This window comes from Microtus oregoni, unplaced genomic scaffold, assembly GCF_018167655.1.
Source record: "Microtus oregoni isolate MIOR12 unplaced genomic scaffold, Mior012 000035F_ref0000213, whole genome shotgun sequence".
NCBI classification, from domain to species: Eukaryota; Metazoa; Chordata; class Mammalia; order Rodentia; family Cricetidae; genus Microtus; species Microtus oregoni.
The window spans coordinates 14,957,258-14,974,969 of NW_024543094.1; the positions used below are offsets into that span (position 1 = coordinate 14,957,258).

The following is a 17,712-nucleotide window of genomic DNA, read 5'->3' on the forward strand; positions in this document are numbered from 1 at the left end:
TTTTGTGGAGTTCCCTGTCTCAGGTCTGCTCTGGCCCTGGTCTCTGGCTCAGTCCTCAGTTTTACACATTTTTAAATACTTTTTGAGGTATAATTTTTATACCACAAAATTCACTCATTTCGTGCACAAGTAAAAGTGTCTTTCTCTATAACGAATGGGCAGCCATCCCCACAGTCAGAGCAGTTTTTATTAACTTCCTAAAAAGAAACTCTGGAGCCAGGATAGATGCTTTGGGGGGTAAAGTGGTTGCTGCATGCATGAGGCCTTGAGTTTAATTCCAGGTATCCACATAGGAAGCCAGGTGCAGCAGCACATACATGGAGTCCCAGAACTGGTGCAGAGTTGGGTAGAGGGCACAAGAGGATTCCTGGAGTTTTCTGGCTAGCCAGTCAGTATAAACAGCAAGCCCAGCTTCAGTGAGAGACTCTGCCTCAGAAAATAAGGCAAAGGGTGATGTAGAAGGAAATCTTATGTGAACTATACACACACACACACATACAGAGAGAGAGAGAGAGAGAGAGAGAGAGAGAGAGAGAGACTCAGAGACACATACACACACAGTCACACACACACAAAGACACACAGAAAGAGATACATACATACACAGACACACAGAGACACATACACAGACAGACACATACAGAGACACTCTCACACACTTTGCACACCCTGGTCAACACCTCACAATCACTCATCCCTAGGCCTTGTCAAACACTAAACTATTTTATATGGTATTCCCCATTCTGATCAGTTTATATAAGTGGAATTATATACCATGTATATTTTTTGAATTTTGCATTTTGAATAATGGTTTCAAGTCATCTAACTGTAGCAAACACTACTTTATTCCTTTTTATTGCTGAATAATATTCCATTGTGTAGGTATACTACATTTTGTTTATCTGTTCATCACCTGATGGACATTAGCATTATTGTTTCCCTTTGGCTGGTATGAATGATTCATAACTTGAATGAAAATTTAATTTTCATATACATACAATTGAGGATACAGGGATACATTTATGTGGTAAATTTTACTTTTAAGAAAGTGTAAAACTGTCTGCCCACACAAACCTACACACACATCACATCATGAACATGTACTCATACCCCTATACACACAAACATACACACACACCACAGACACACACACACACACACAAACTTGCACTCATACCCCTATACACACAAACATACACACACACACACAAACTTGCACACATGTGACTCCACATACAATGATAAACAAATATTGAAAACTTTTCTAAAGAGAGCATACATAGCATACTTTTATACTCCCACCTGTTTGTATGTTCTTCAGGTACAAACTCGACTTGCAGACAAGTAAATAAGAGAATAGAGTAGTTAGAAAAACAGAATGTATAATTTTAAAATAGCCGTTCAGAGTTGGAGACAGCTTAAAGCACAGGTTCTCAATCTGAGGGTCATGATCCTTTGGGGGTTCAAATGAACCTTTCACAGGCGTGGTCCAAGATTATTGGAAAAATATTTACATTACAGTTCATAACAGAAGCAAAATTTTGGTTATAGCCTGGCAATGGAAATAATTTTATGGTTCATCACCACAGCACGAGGTTTCTAATACACAGCACATATTAAAGGATCGTAGCTTAGGAAGGTTGAGAGCCACTGGGCTAAAGGAGCCACTAAACGTAGTTTGGCTAAATACACCACGAAAACCTGGGGACCAGAGAGATGGCTGTTGGCAAAGCATTGGCCACAAAAGCACAAGGACCTGAGCTTACTCCCAGAACCACATAAACACAAGGACCTGAGCTTACTCCCAGAACCACAGAAGAACAAGGACCTGAGCTTACTCCCAGAACCACAGAAGAACCCAGGTGTGGTGGTTTCCTTGTGATCGTGGTGCTGGGAAACCCAGACTCGGCAATCTGCAGTTTGCTGGCTGTGGAAGACAGGAGGATCTAGGGGTTCACCGGCCATGGGGAGACAGAAATAGGAGGATTACAGAGTTCACTAGCTAGCCAGCTCAGCCTTAAGAATTTCAGATTTCAGTGAGGGACCCTGTCCCAAGATCCAAGACAGATGAATGCCACCTTAGGTGGATCTCTGACCTCCACATGCACACAAGAGCACATACACCCACATATAAACATGCACACATATTGCCCACCTACACAAACCTACACACATATCCCACCACAAACATGCACTCATACCCCTAAACATACAAACATACACACATACCCACCATACATACACAAACATGCACACAAACAACCCCATACACAACGATAAACAAATACAGAAAATAACAAAGTAGCTCTATATTTATTGACCAGCAGACATATTATTTGGCCTCAACATTGCTCATTACATGTTTCCAGCTGTTCTCTGCCAGAAAGATCACCTGCTCTGGACAGATGGGGCCATAGAACAAGCTCTGACCAATATGTTACAGATGTAAGTAACATTTACCACTTCTGGGACAAGTATAAATTACAGATATTTAATCTTTCAGCACTGCCTGCTCCCTCTGGTACAGTAATTATTCACGCTGGGGTGAAGGTCATTCTCCCAAGTTCACAAGAGACCACATATGCATACCTGTTCCACTGCCAACTCACAACGGATGAGTTGTATAAGCAAGAATGAAATATGTGTTACTTAAGACATTCATATATGAGGTTGTTATCAATCATAACCTGCTCTATTCTGACTGCCATACTCATCAAAGTTTGGGGTGTTTGGGGCTTTGTTGTTGTTGTTTTGGTTGGTTTTTGGTTTTTGATGTTTTGTGGCAGGGTTTCTCTGTGTAGCGCTAGCTGTCCTGGAACTCTGTAGACAAGACTGGCCTCAAACTCTGAGATCTGCCTGCCTCTTTGCCTTGCTTTAGGGTGGTTGAATTCTTTCTATTAACATTTTTTCTTTGTTTCTTTGGTTTTTGACAAATTAGAAAATACTACTTCCATATTAGAAAAACAATAAATATATTTTCATTCTAAAAACTAAAAGTAGATCTCTCAAGATTGCTGAGTGGGGTAAAGGCACTTGCTGCTGAGCCCAGGACCTGAGTTTGAGCTCTAGGACCCATACAATCACAGAGAACCAACTGCCACAAGCTGTCTTCTACATACATGCACCATGGCATGCACACATACTCTCTCTCTCTCTCTCTCTCTCTCTCTCTCTCTCTCTCTCTATCACACACACACACACACACACACACACAAATAAACATTTAGAATTTTTAACCAAAAGTATAATGGAAGCTGCTTTATCCCCATCCTCTCTTTTAGCCCCGATCACGTGACCACTGTACAACCTCCTGTTCAATGAAACATGAGAGAGAAACTGGGACTAGGGAAAGTGCCAGCCACCTCCATGTGGGGACAAGGTCTCCTTTAGGAGAAATCTGCTCTGGTTTCTAAAGAGAAGGGAGATGAACAAGAGGTGAAAGCACGGTCCCAGTAAGAGCCCAGGGCAAGTTCTTTAGCAGTTCTGGGTTTACCCTGGGTCTTTCCCTCCCTCGAATTGCAGAATAGGCTGGGGAGCACTTAAGACAGCTGCTGCCAGAAGAAGCCCAGCCTCTCTCAGGTATTAAGTTCTTTGCTTGATCTAAAGGACGTTCTTTGAAGTCTCCTTGGCAAAATAGGTTTTCCAACAAAACAAGCAACTTGAAGGAAAACTAGAGAAGCTGCTTTTTCATTTCTGAGATGCCTATCTAGCATCTCAGGGGATCGCCATGGCAACACTTCAGTCCAAGTTTAAATTCAAACTGACCCAGTACTGACTCTTACTGGTACAGGCCATCTACTGGTGCCAGCCAGGACAGGAAGTGGAAATGACATTGATGTCACCATCATTGTTTGCAGTTAGGGATTTTGATTCTTTTTGTCGTTTGAGGATTCTTTTCCTCCATTATCTTCAAAGAAACTAGGAGTGAGAAATGTGGAGAGAAAAGTAAGGGGCTCCCAAAGCTAAGGCAATGACCATAAATAGTAGCCTAGGAGCTTCCAATGACTTCCTTTTAACTCCAAACCAGAGACTTAAGAGATGGTTCAAGTGCGATTAGTCAGATCTAGCAAGTAGGATATTTCTCCTCAGCATCAGAATACAAAATGTCCAAACTACAGTTTTTATTAAGAAATGTTAAGTCACGGCCAATGAGATGGCTCATTGGGTAAAGTTAGTTACCTGCCAGTGAGTCTGAAGACATGAGTTCTTTCCCTGGTACTGACACAGTGGAAGGAAGAGCAGATTCCCACTGTTGTTCTCTTGCAATCATGCACTTACACACTAGGTAGGTAGATAGATAGATAGATAGATAGATAGATGAATGACCAAACAAATGTAGGTTTTTAAAAGCTCTTAGAATCTCTGTCATCAAAGACATATTATATAGTGTGCAAATGAAAGTGGAGGGAAGGGAAAATGAAGGGAGAAAAGAAAAGGAAGAAAGGTAGGAAGAAAGGAAGGAAGGAAGGAAGAAAGGAAGGAAGGAACGAAGGAAGGAAGAAACCCATGAACACATAATAACAATCAGTACAATTACATGGTATAAGTTGCAAAGAAAACTGAAACAAATCAAGTTCACCACATCCTTGAGTAGCAGCAGGCTTTGGGGTATAAGAGTATGGCTAGAACTAGCTATATGAGGCACGATTAATAAAAACTGAGGGTCAGAAACTGGGGTTCAACCTAAAGATCTGAAAAACAAAACAGCCAGCCACTGGCTCTTATCTCAGCCTCAGTCTGAAAATGGTGATCCTGCCTCCAAGAATCTCAGACTGAGATTGTGTCTGAGAACTGTCTCACCCCGTCTTATATTCCTCTCTAGAGCTGGAATTAAAGGTCTGTGTTACCATAACCTGGTCTGTTAGGCTGACCAGTGGGGCTGCTTTATTCTCAGATCTTTAGGCAGTCTTCTTTATTTAATAAAATACGATTGAAATTCCATTAGATTTCCCCTTTTTGTCTAAAATAAAAATGGCTATAACTAATATAAGAAAACTATATACAATAAGTCCAATGATTATATACAATATATACAGGAAATAAATATATCAACAATGTCTAGTCCATTTGCATTTGACAAATTCAGAGAAAATATTTCATATCTATCCTATCTTGGTGAGTCCAAAGTCTTATACCTAATTTACTTTCTATCATAACTTGCTTTCTGCGTCTGGTAAACTATAACTATAGTTACCTAATCTTCAACTCCCTCAGAGACCCAAGAAGGAAATAATATTAACTGAGTAAGCAGGAAGTTTAAGCAAGTGACTTCCAAAAAATGTGAGTAATGACAGAAACAGCTGGCTGCCTGGACAGTCACCCAAAGTTCCTCTGTAACATTGGGGCATCCATCTTCGGTGTACAGACATAGCATATTCTACAGACTTTTCAGTGAAGTAGCATATTTTGTGTCCTGCTTGTCTAATTAGGGCAGCACACTGTCAGCAGTCAAGGCTGGGGCATTTTCTTGTCCAGTTGCTTACTTTTGCTCATTATCTTCTCTGAAGTAGATTGTGTTGCCAGGACATACATGTCTCATTGTCATAAAAAAGAAGAACCTAGGATATTAAAACATCTTAAATGCCATATTGGGTAGATCTCTGAAGTGTTTGAAGATGGCCTATCTAATCTAAATTATATCTTTGTTTGACCTTGAAAACATACTAATGTGACTACAGCCCCATGTTAGGCATCAAATTAAGCACGATTAATAAAATCTTGGGGTCAGAAATTGGGGTTCAACCTGAAGATCATATTCTCTACTCTCCCTTTTGAGTTCTATCCCAAGGTCCCTGAATCTAGGTCCCATGACCTAGACATGTGATATATGAGTCATTAAGGCCAACTTCAGCAGGCATCTTGAGCATACACTAAAGTCACCTTCCTAGTGGGGCAAGGACAAGAAACTGATCCACCCACCAGCTCCATCTTCTGAGTGTCTCCAGAACACTGAAAGCCAGACCTATCAGGAGAGCAACCACTGTCTTAAAGATCTGCCATAGAATCCAGAACAAAATTGAAGCTGGGTATTGGAAAGTCACTTGATGTGGCTTTTATCCCTGGTTGAGTGCAGTGAGTCGCACTCTAGAAGTGTTGGGAAGTGAAAAGGGGAAGAAAAGGAGAGAGAGTTTACATATCTGTTTTCCAAGGATACCTGGTGTACATATATACATGGTGTACATATAAGCACACATTCACATAGACAAAGTAAAAATAATTAAATCTTAAAAAAAATAAAAAAGTAAGACATTGTGCACCGAGGAACAATACCCACAATTTCCTTTGGCCTCCATACGCATGTGCCAACAGCAGCTTGTGCACCTACATACACTTGCACACACACAGAAGAGAAAAGACAAAGAAGAAAAAGGAAAGCAAAAGAATGTGTGGTCTCTTTACTTCCCAGCTCCCTAGAACTCTTAGGCCATCCTGTGCTTCTTTCTGCTGAACCAGCCTTTCATGCAGCAGCTTTGCTGGCCCTGCTGACTAAATTCACACTGCACGTTGAACAGAAGTTCATTACGTCTGAGCACCCACAATTTGAGAAAATACTAGTTAGGAACACAAAGTCGCATACAATTCATCGCCCAGTCTCAGGCAGCCCCCACCCTTTCTTTCCTCCCTCAAGACATGAGATATGGCTGATTTGGGAGTGAGCACATTTCTGGAATGCCTCCCACAGCATCTCTTTCCCCATTCAGTCCTGCCGTTCCATCCCAGAAACCACACCCCGTACATAAGGGAGGCATTATGGAGAGGCCCACAGCCTGCTGCTCTTGTACTGGCTTCACTTATTAGAAAGCTAAAAGAAATAGCTGTCTGTATTCAAATGTGAAGACATGGCAATGGGTACAACTTTATGAGGCATTTACTCTTTGGGAAGTTTGGAAATGGATCACCAGGATGGACATTTTGAACCAGCACGTGCCGAGCAGAATCTGAGTCAAAAGCATCGGACAAAATATCAGTCTGGGAGTTTCATGAGGAGCCCTAGCTTTGGGACTCAGCCCTCTTGGGCTCTGTGATCTGCATATACAAGCTTGAGGGCCCAGCTCCTCCTGATGGCCTGTCCTGGGTGGCTGTTCTTTGTAGATCAGATTCTTTGAGACCTTGGTGCGGCATTTGTGAGTTTAACTAGACTACACACACACACACACACACACACACACACACACACAATATCTTACTGCTCACTCTATGCAAATGCTTTGCCTGGACTGGCTCCGTATTCACAAAACCCTCAGCAGCATAGAATGAATATATTTGTTACTGTTTAAAATATTTATTACTAGGCTGATGAAATGGCTCTGCAGAATTTGATCCCTGGAAGAAAATTGATATCTGCAAGTTTTCTTCTGATACACACACACAGGGGTGCACAAATAAATGTGAAACTAACAAATAAAATGTTTATTTTTGATGTTATATTTAGACACCGATAGAGGTTTGAGAAGCCTTGGCTTGTAACAAGCCCCTGAAGCTGGACATTTAGGGTGATTGCCCTGTCGACAAAAAATGTGAGATTTGTTACACATTTATCAAATGAAAGGCTATTTTAGCATCTCATTTGTAGTCATAATTTCATATTCCTTCTCTTAAAGGAGTTCTTCAACATTATCTTCCTTCCCCAAACACAGACCCACCTGTGTCTGTGAGCTAGGAGCCCTACACTGACATGATGAAAATGAAATTTAAAGAGCTTAAGGTCATTGCCCAAGAATACACAGTCAAGAGACAGTGGGGCCCAGATTTGAACCCCACATAGCCTGCTTCCACCTGGAATATTTTTGAACATAATATTTCATTGCCTCTTTTTGCTTTAAATAAAGCTCCTGGCATTTGGAGAGCGTTCATAGACTCAGTAACTGATATTATTTTTTACTTAAAACTGCCTTTGTAATGACTCCTTATTTTCAAAGACTATATGAATGGAAGACATAAAGTGAATAAATCAGAAGATAGAAACAAATAGATTTCATGTCACTTCCCTTCAATATTAATTCCCTGGAATAGTCCTCTTTTAATATTTTATTGCAGTTATCTATTTACTCTGGGTAGGGGTATGCCAGACTTGTAGAGGACACACTGTGGGAGCCAGTTCTCTCTTTCTGCCATATGGGTCCTGGAGATTTAACTCAGGTCATCAAGCTTGGTGACAAGCACTTTTACCCACTAAGCCATCTCCCCCGCCCTGGCAGCTTCTTTTAAGGCAGCATCACTCAAACTATGGTCCTCCCTTCACCTGCCGCATCCCTTCCCATAGAGCAACATGGATGGGAGGGAAGCCACATTTCCACTATTCAATTAATTTCCCAAGTACACAGAGGAGGTTGGGAATCCCTGATTTTAGAGGTCACTCCACTAAGGGTCATATAACTTACAGATTCAGTAGCGGGTGGGGGTGGGGGAAAGAAAGTGAATCTAAAGTACAAGCAGTACTTTTTCTAGTTACAGGTAAATGGGCAGACTTGGTATGAAGGTTGATAAGCATGTCCAATTGCATTACAACTTCTATCAAATTTACATACGTGTGTGTGTGTGAGAGTGTGTGTGTGTGTGTGTGTGTGTGTGTGTGTTACTCATCGTATGTGCGTGAAAGGGTGTCATTCCTCAGGCACTGGCCTGGCCTGGAACTTTCTGAGCAAGTTAGGCTATCTGGTCACAAGTCCCAGGGATCTGCCTGTCTCCACCTCCCTATCACTAGGATTACAAATTGGCTTCCATGCCTGTCTCCTTTTGTTGTTTGTTATGTGGGGTTTGGGGATTGAACTCAGGTGGGTCCTCATGCTTATAAGTAAGCTTTTTCTCTGACCCAGTTGTCTTTCCCAGATCCCTCATACATTTTACAAACTAAGTTCGCACATAGCTTCAAAGGTTACAATTATTAAGACTAGAACAATGACTACAGTCTCGGATTCTAGTCTAAGATTTTACTGCATCAATTCTTCAGAATCTTTCAGTTCTTGGGATGGAACCCAGAGGCCTTATTGGTCCCAGGCTAGCATTGTACCACTAGGTCACATTCTCAGCCTATGCAGGTCACTTCCACTCAGCAACATGCGTGGGCATGCACACACACACACACACACACACACACACAAGAGCTAAATTTAAAATACAGTGTGAATAGAATGTAGAAATCCAAATTTCCACTGCAGATTTTTTTTTATTTTATTTTTGTCTGATTTGGTCATGTTCAAGAAAAATATTGCCATGGACCGAAGACAACGGAAATCACCAAAATGAGCCAAATCCATGTTTTTCTAAGAAGGGAACTTTAGAAAGTGTCAGGCTCACTTGCAGTTGTGGAGACGGCGTGGCTTGAATCCATCTCTAGTCCTCAAAATGATCCTTTGTTTCAGATCTTCCCACCCTCCTGTCCCCTTACACTCTCTCCAGGCATCAAGATCTTTACCCTGAATTCCTTCCCTTAGCAATTCAGCTGTATGAGCCTCTCAGCAGACACTGTGTCAAGTGCCAACCCTGCTGGCAGTCTAGGATTCAAATCTAGGCAGCCAAGTGTTAACCACTAAAATACCTCCCATTTATGGAGTGCCTGCTGGATGCCAGGTCCTTAACACAAGCTAGTTAAATCCTTAATAGTATGCGCAACAGAAATTGCCAACCAGACATGGTACACACCTGTAATTCCAGCGTTTGGAAGATTCAGGCTGGAAAACTGTGAATTCAAAGCCGGCCTGGGCTAATAGGAAGTGCCTGTCCAGCCCTAGCTCCATAGAACAGCTTGCCTTGGGTAGAAAAACTGTTGCATTCAAAACTAGAGGTTGTCCAGGTCACACAGCTAGCTGGCAGAGTAGGAGCAGCCTCTCTCTGGGTGAAAAGCCTACATTTTCCCTATGCCACCACCAAAGCTCTTGGGGCTTGGCTGGCTATCTTGCTAGCTCCTAAAGGGAACCCCACAGTTCCTACCTTACAGATAAACGCTTTCTTAAAGTGAACCCCTCAGTAAAATAACCACTGCTAAGGGGGTGGATTCTGTCTCTCAAGTCTAATTTCCAAACAAAGGCTGGGAAGAAATGTGCCTGTTTATGTCTTCCTCATCCCGTGAAAACACACTTTGAACTAAACAGTTTGTCCTTTAAATGATTGTGTCAGCATCAAGATTCACTTCATCTGAGATCTACAGGATCTTCACAGGGATGTTAGGGCGAATCTTGTTTAATAGATTTAATAGAACCTTCCCAGTGGTCAGGACTGGACTGAACCTTTTCATTGTCGGGGCTGTGGTCACCTGTGAGTTTAAACTGACTAAAACACAAATGCTGAGGCGTGAAGAGAGTACCAGAGCTGCTTCAGTTCTTGATACTGACTTAATCATGGGACCGCCTGTAAACTACCCACAATTGATAAGAAACCGGAGGGAAAATCGAGTTCTCCCACGTTTAGATGGAGAGAGTTTAGGTTTCCGGGAGTTCACGACTTTTAATCAGCTCACGACTTTTAATCAGCTCCCTGGATTCGCACTAACAGCTAACCACCTCAGACGTCTAAGGTGAAAACTTGCAATGAACTTCTGGGTGGGAGTCCGTCTTAGAAATTTGCAGGGACGGATAGGAATCTGGTAGACAGCGCCTTCCAACAAAAACACTTGATTCTACAGGACTTTGAAGTTCCATGCACAACTCTGAGGCAAACTGGTAAGGGGCAAGCGCTAACGAGCCCTCAGAAGAGGCGCAAGTGACCAACAAATGGGAAAGCTTCCCTGGAAAAAGGGATGGTGCAGACCGAGGTAGATGATGCCTCCCTTCCTTGCATCCTACGGGTCAGTTCCCGCCTGTCCAGAAGCCGATCGGCCCAGGGAGACAGAGGGAAGGGACAGAGCCGCGGACTGCCACAGCTCTCCTACTTACTTGCTCCGCGGCGTCATCCCAGCTCTGAGCCCCTTCCTGGGACTTCGAGAAGAGGGGCAGCCCCAGGCACAATCCCAGCAGCAGAAGCATGGTGAGGCCTGTGCGCGCTACAGCCCTGGGACAGGGAGTGAGTTTTCAGGGTGCTGAAGGAGCTGCTGCCTCAGAAAGACACACACGCTCCATCCAGCCTCGCCTCCACCAAAGCCCCGCCCGTCAAGGTCCCCGCCCCCTTCGTGCCCTCCAGGCCTGCTTAGTCCGTCTCCAGCAACACTGCTACCTAGGCCACGCCTCCTTGCTCTTTCGGAGTCCCCCCCCCCCCCCCCCCCCCCCCCCCCCGCCAGCCCCGGTTCCACCCGCTGTTCACAATGTGATCCCTGCCTCCTCTGGGCTCCACGACTGTCCGCAGTCCAGCTTCCTGTAGGCACCACCTCCAAGTCCCACCTCCAGCCCTTGAGTAGCTAATGGGTCCCCAGGGTCCCAGAAGGAAAAAACTCCAGACTGCCTCAGCTGTGTGCACAGCCAAGGCAAACTCTTCTTTGCCCCGCTTGAATGCCATCGTGCCCTCCCATGCTACATGCAGTGAATAGACTTCTCTTAGGTCTTTCCCTCTGCCTGCAGCTACCTGCACCATCACCCCCAAGTCTTCCTTCCCTGCTTCCCTTCGCTTTATGGACTTGCTTCATCCTTGTTGCCAAGAGATAGGGGATCAGCACATTAGGTTCACCTGAGGCCTAAAGTTGACAGGACCCCTTCCTCCCCTTACTCTTGGTATCAGCCACCAATGCTTAGAGTCACAAGTAAAGGATGTCAACTGGTGGTCTAAGGTACACAAACCGCATCGCCCTTTTAATGCCATTCTAGTACTGGGGGAGAGAAAAGAGAGGCAGAATTGGACCTGGGTGGATGTTGGCCTGGAAATGAATGTTCTGTCTCTTGATTATAAATGGTTGCTCTGTTCTTGCCTTGCCACAGGAAGGATCATTGCCTATGGCCCTCCCATGCCTGGCCTTCTAGAACCTAAGGGAAGTCTTTCTGCCCTGTACGTGTCTATGCAGCTAGGATAGTGTGCTTAAACCATCTTGCAAAAGGCAGTTGCTTCAAAGACTTATTCTGTGTCTCTGGCAAGTTTATCTAGACAGATAAGGTGAGAAGTGGGCTGTGGCAATAACCAGAGAAGTGGGTGCCCCCACCCCTGGCAGCATACATCCTGTGGAACGTTGGACCGTCAATGATAATCGTGGAATCTATAGAAACATGGAGAGTGTTGGCAGTATCATGGCACAGGGGTGGGGTGGGGAAGATCAGATCATGGAACTGCATCAGCACAACAGATTGTAGCGAGGTGAAAACACACAGGAATACACTTGACTGCAAAAAGAAATGGCAACGGTGGGTATTCTGGTTTAAGCTGCTACTCCTTCTTAAAACACCCCACTTACTCTTAGCTCCATGTCGCTTGCTCAGCAGAGAAATTAAGAGACGTTCAAACAAGCAAACTTGCTGCTGCCGTGAAATAAGAAAAGGAAGATCCTTGTTGTTAACGTTAATCGTTTAACTAGTCTAATCGCCCAGAGACTTGAGAAGCGCACAGTCGACAGGAAGAAAGCAGCCACTCCAGCAAGGTTTCTACACAGAACCCATATAGAAACCTGGCATCAAACAAGTTGTGTATGCCTCCACTGTTCTCGCTAAGGAAGAAAGTCAGGTCCCCTGCAATCAGTTCCACCATTTCCCCAAGGGAGGGTTGACTGCAGACGGAGAGTTCGCATTGCAATGGACATCAGGCTATTGGAAAGGGGAGAGTAATGGATGCCGTTTTCTGAGGGCGTGAACAGGCCTCCATCGTCTTCCTCTCTCATATTCCAGTTATCCTGCCATGCTAGACAGGATCATACACAACTCCCCCCCCCCTTCCATTTCACCTTTTATCAAACGTTCACTAGCTGAGTTTCACAACTGCAACATGAAGAAGTGTGTTTTGCTTTCTGTAGATTGAGGTTCCTCCCTCTTTCCTGGACCAGGGTACTTGGCACAGTGCCTGGTTTACATTTTAGTCAGATTCTGGAAGGGTGATCAGAAGTTCTTTGAAGACAAGCATATTTTACAACTTCAAGCCTCGTGCTAAATGCAGCTACCACTGAAACAATCTATGAGCGGAATGAGACGTAAGACACACGCATGCGCCAGATGGGTGGGACGCACGCGGAAGATGGTGGGACACATGCGGCGGCAGACGGGTGAGGCAGGGTGAGGAGGAAAATGGCTGGGCTGCAGTCCACATTAGCCCACTAGCTAGCTCCATGCCTTGGTAGAAGTTCTGAGCTGTCTGTTACAGGGCCTCAACTCACAAGGGTCCATACAAAGCAATACACACTAAAGAGAGACCATACTTAGACTTTGGGGATTTGTTTTCTTTTTTTCCCCCAGACCAGCAATATTTGTTGCTCTCTATCCCATAATATAGGACAGCCACTACCATCTGTAGCTTCAGATCAGCCATGTGCATATACAACCAACACTCTAGCATGTGTGTCCAGCCTGTAGCTGAGGATGGCTAGGAACATAGCCCGACATAAAAGCAAAAGCTTAGTTAAAACTTTATGAAATATCTTTGTGATTTTAAAAACCCACACGAATGGCTCATGAGCATGAACTTTGAAGCTGACTGTGTTGCAGTGGAAAAGGCTGGACACATCTGCCTGAATATGGTTCACTGCAAGCATTTTGGATATCATATTGTAGCTTATATTTAGCATATGATTGTGTCAACAAAATACCCATCTCTATGTGTGTGAGAGATACTCAGTGCTTCCTTATTAAATAGATGCGGGGTTGGATGGTTTAGCAAACTGCAGGCTAGAGGAAGTGTTCTAAGCAGGTGTGTGATAGGGAAGACCTTGATGGTCAACATTAGGCATACTAAATACACTTTCATGTGGATGATGTTTTCAACCCATGGTAGGTATATTAGGGGATAATCTCATTTAAAAAGAATCACGCATGTTTGCAATTTGTAGTATTTTATTGCTCTATATCGCACCTGGGGCTCTGTGGGATGTTTATAGCTATAATAAAAATAAGACCTAGTGAAATTTTCCAAGACAGTTAATAGATATTTGATCCGTGCCTAAAAATGAGGGGATTAAACTGCTCCTCAAATGAGACATACTTTAAATAGGACTAAGGTGTCCCCACACACATATGTACTCTAATACTATGAAAGAAAAAAGGAGACAAGGAGAAGGAAAGGGGCCAATGGAAGGGGGAAAGGGGCAAAGGAGATAAAGTACGAGAGGGGAAATGGGGAAACTATGTGATATACTTGAAACAAACTCTTTGTCAAGCCCATCACCATGCGCAATATGCACCAATAAAAATATAGTAAATCTACATCAAATAGAAATCAATATACACCAATTAAAAAATAAATGAAATCTAAATTAGGAGCTATAGAGATGCCTGAGTGGGTAAAAAATCTTCCGGTGAAGTTCAAATACCCAGAACCCATATAAAAATCCAGGCATGATCACGTGACCACTTGTAGTCTCTGTGCTTTTGGAGGCAAAGGTGGAGAATCACTGGAGGCTTAGTGACTGCCAGCATCACTCCAGGTGTGGAGAGCCCTGTTTTCACCCATTTTCCTCCCATTACACCTTTTTTTTCTTCCACTCCCAACTCTTATTTCTGCAAGGAGCCTCTACCGAAATTCTACTTGAAAATAACCCCTGCCTCCTTCAGCAGTACTCACAAGTTTCTCTCCCTTGAGAAAGGTTTATAAGATGCAGGGCTCAGGCCACATTGTAGGGACTGAATCTAGGTCTTTGCACATCTTTGTTAGAGATGTGTACTCAACTGTTACCACTGCCTGGGGGGCCAGCCTCCTGCAGCGCAGGGCTCCAAGGGAAATCACGGAGTCCTGTGTACTAGATGTTTTTATCTGAGAGGGTTCGGGGGAAAAGACACACTGTCTTGATGATTTCATTCTTTATTCTCTATTCTTTATTCTGTGTTCTATATTCTCTTTTCTTTTCTCTATCCAGAACTGTCCCTTCTGCCTCTCTTGATGCTTTCCTTCTCCTTCTAACTCTCTTTATGTTCTCCTCCTAATTTTCTCTTTCTTGATGTTCCCCTTCTAACTCTCTCATTCTTGATGGTTTCCTTCTAACCCATTTTAACTCTATCTTTATTCTTTCCCTTGCAGCTTACACATCCCAACAAAATCTTTCAGGCAATAAAAAAATTACAATGTGGTCACATTCTGTTTTTCAAGTGATGATTACAATGAACATGAGTAAAAAACAGCATGTTTTGGGGACCTTGAGAGAGGCTTGAAGGGGAGGGGGAGGCAGGAAGGGAATCAGAGAAAAATGTAGAACTCAATAAAAATCAATAAAAAAGCAAAAACAGCATGTTTTCCATATCCCTTACATGATTAAACATTTTACATATTACAGGTAAGAAATAAATTAATTGAAGAACCTACATACATTCATATCCAAGCAACTTGTTATAGATTAACCATGAAGGCAAGCAAGATATTCTTCTCCATCAAGTCTTTTACTGGAAGGCTGCATTTTGCAGTTACAAAGAAAGGACCAATCACTTTATCACTTATCTTGAAAGGTAACCTTAAAAGAAATCTTAAAGGAATCACAAATCTAAACTTTTATGTATGAAAAAGAATCAGTCAATTCTACTTTAAATCTTTATAGTGCATACCCACTCATCAATAGTTTTTAATCAGGAGAATGTGGGCAGAAATGGGTATAAGGAATAAATCATCACCTTTGATCATCAACAAACCCTAGTAGGAAACGAGTGTCTCTAACTGGGCTCCTTTGTTCTTGTTTCCTGACCTTAAAGAATTCCTCACTCACCTATGTACCTTTCTAAAACTTCAGATTGTCTTCTTGGATTTTTCACCTCAAAGCTATTAGCAAAACATCTTGATCTAACCTGCAGTTATTATAAGGCTTTGGTTCAGCTAATAATGCACACCAAAATCTGTGAACGCATCTCCCAGCATTAAGGTTAAAAGAATTTAAGCTAGCTGGGCTATTGTTTTCAATTGTCCTCCTGAATCATTAACCTAAATCACAGTCTATGTGGCTCCTCAATAGAAACTCTTGTGTTCTAGCTGTGTGACACTGCCTTGCTTTATGTTTAATCATCAAAACTCTATTTAGACTAACATTATCATCAACAATTGGACAACACAGCTTAGGAAGAAATCACCTTCATCATAGCCCATGGGTAAAAATGCCCAGTAGAACAGGATGTTTGCATGAGATAAACACACTACATCACAGACAGTGGGATCTCCCCACACCCATTCACACCATGACAGATACTAGAGAAAGACGGGCAGCAGCAAACATATGAAGACACAGCAGAAGGAAAAGGCATTCTGGAGTCTGTGGTCTTCAGAGCTTTCCTATCCGAGATTCACCAGTTAGGGATTTTCTGGTAGGCGACACCTGAAATTCAGTTGCCATTTACTACTCCTCTAACATGGCCACCAGCTCTCAACCACTAAGCTAACATCCCAGACTTTGGCTTTGTGAGACAGACTGATCTTGAACTCTTGACCTTTCTACTTTAAGTTTCCCCAAGGCCAGGTGCACAGAAGTGTGCTCCCATGTCTGGATTGTAGCAGTACATTTTAATAGATTCCTGAAGACATCAGAAGGCTCAGCTGATCTCCATTTTGCCTTGTTTTCCAGAGGTGAACAGCAGCAGCAACAACAAAAATCAGAGCTGGAGTTTCACTGTCTGTCACTAGCTGAAAAGAGCCAGCTACCATGTCTGCTCAGATCTGTGTTCATAAGGAATTCAAAGCCAGGCTAGTAATTCTGCAGAAACATTTGCGGGTGAGCAACCATTCATCTCTACAGAAAGACACATTGATCAAAAATGTTGTAATCAAAAGGAGAGTCATTCAAATTTTCTTTTGAAATTATGTAGTTATAGTACTGTCATCTTTACAAAATCTGGGATTGCCAATAGAACAAATCTCTGAGTGTATCTGTGGGCATTTTCTAGACTAATATTCTAGGTAAATTATGGTGGAAAAAGGCATCCTGACTGTGTGTAGCACCATCCTATGGGCTGTCTGGGGTCCTGGACTGAATAAAAAGGAAAGCTGAACATCAATGTTTGTCTCTCTGTGTGTGCTACCTGACTGTGGAGGCCATGTGGCCAGCTACCTCACTTCCCTCCGCTACCATAGTGGACTATGTCCCTTGAACCATAACCAAAATAAACCTTTTTCTCTTCAGTTGTTTCTTTTCTGGTATTTGGTCACAACAATGACAAAAGTAACTGATACAGATGACCAGAGCAACACTGGTGCTCCAGAGAAGAGCTCTCAGCTTTGACATGGAATTATCACTTGGCATAGCACAGAGGGGTTTTCAAACACAGATGGACAAGACACATGGCCTCTCTCCCTTGCTTCCTGTCACCCACTTGGTACTTTCTGTGACACTAAAGCCTGAAGTCAGAGAACCCAGCAACACCTGAAGGTAATCCCCAGAGAGTGTTTTCAACCTGAAGGACTGCCAGATGTGTCGCAGGCAGATGTTGGGAGAGCTCCAGAGAGCTTCCCCTGCCAACACCTGTCTCTGGAAGTGTTCTGGCTCCCATAGAGTGTGGGTTTTGTGGGTGGTGCTGAGAGATATATCATACCAGCTCTAACCAGGACCTGCCTTGGCAGCGTTGTTGGGTTCTCTGGAAATGTTGATGGGCAGGCTGCCTGGCTGGCAGAAAGGGGGCCTCTGTGGCATGCAACATGTGCAACAGGTACCAAACACATGGGTACAGACTTGCTGGGCAAATAATG

At 43.2% G+C, this 17,712-nt stretch overlaps 1 protein-coding gene across 1 annotated transcript in view; it reads right to left on the reverse strand.

The window, feature by feature from the left end:
- Itih5 (inter-alpha-trypsin inhibitor heavy chain 5) overlaps nt 1-10,980 on the reverse strand; it is a 90,720-nt gene extending 79,740 nt beyond the window's left edge. The window contains exon 1 of the mRNA XM_041630775.1: nt 10,872-10,980. Coding sequence (XP_041486709.1) covers nt 10,872-10,961 — 90 coding nt within the window. The 5' untranslated portion in view covers nt 10,962-10,980. The remainder of the gene's footprint in view (nt 1-10,871) is intronic.
- Between the last annotated feature and the right edge of the window lie 6,732 nt (nt 10,981-17,712).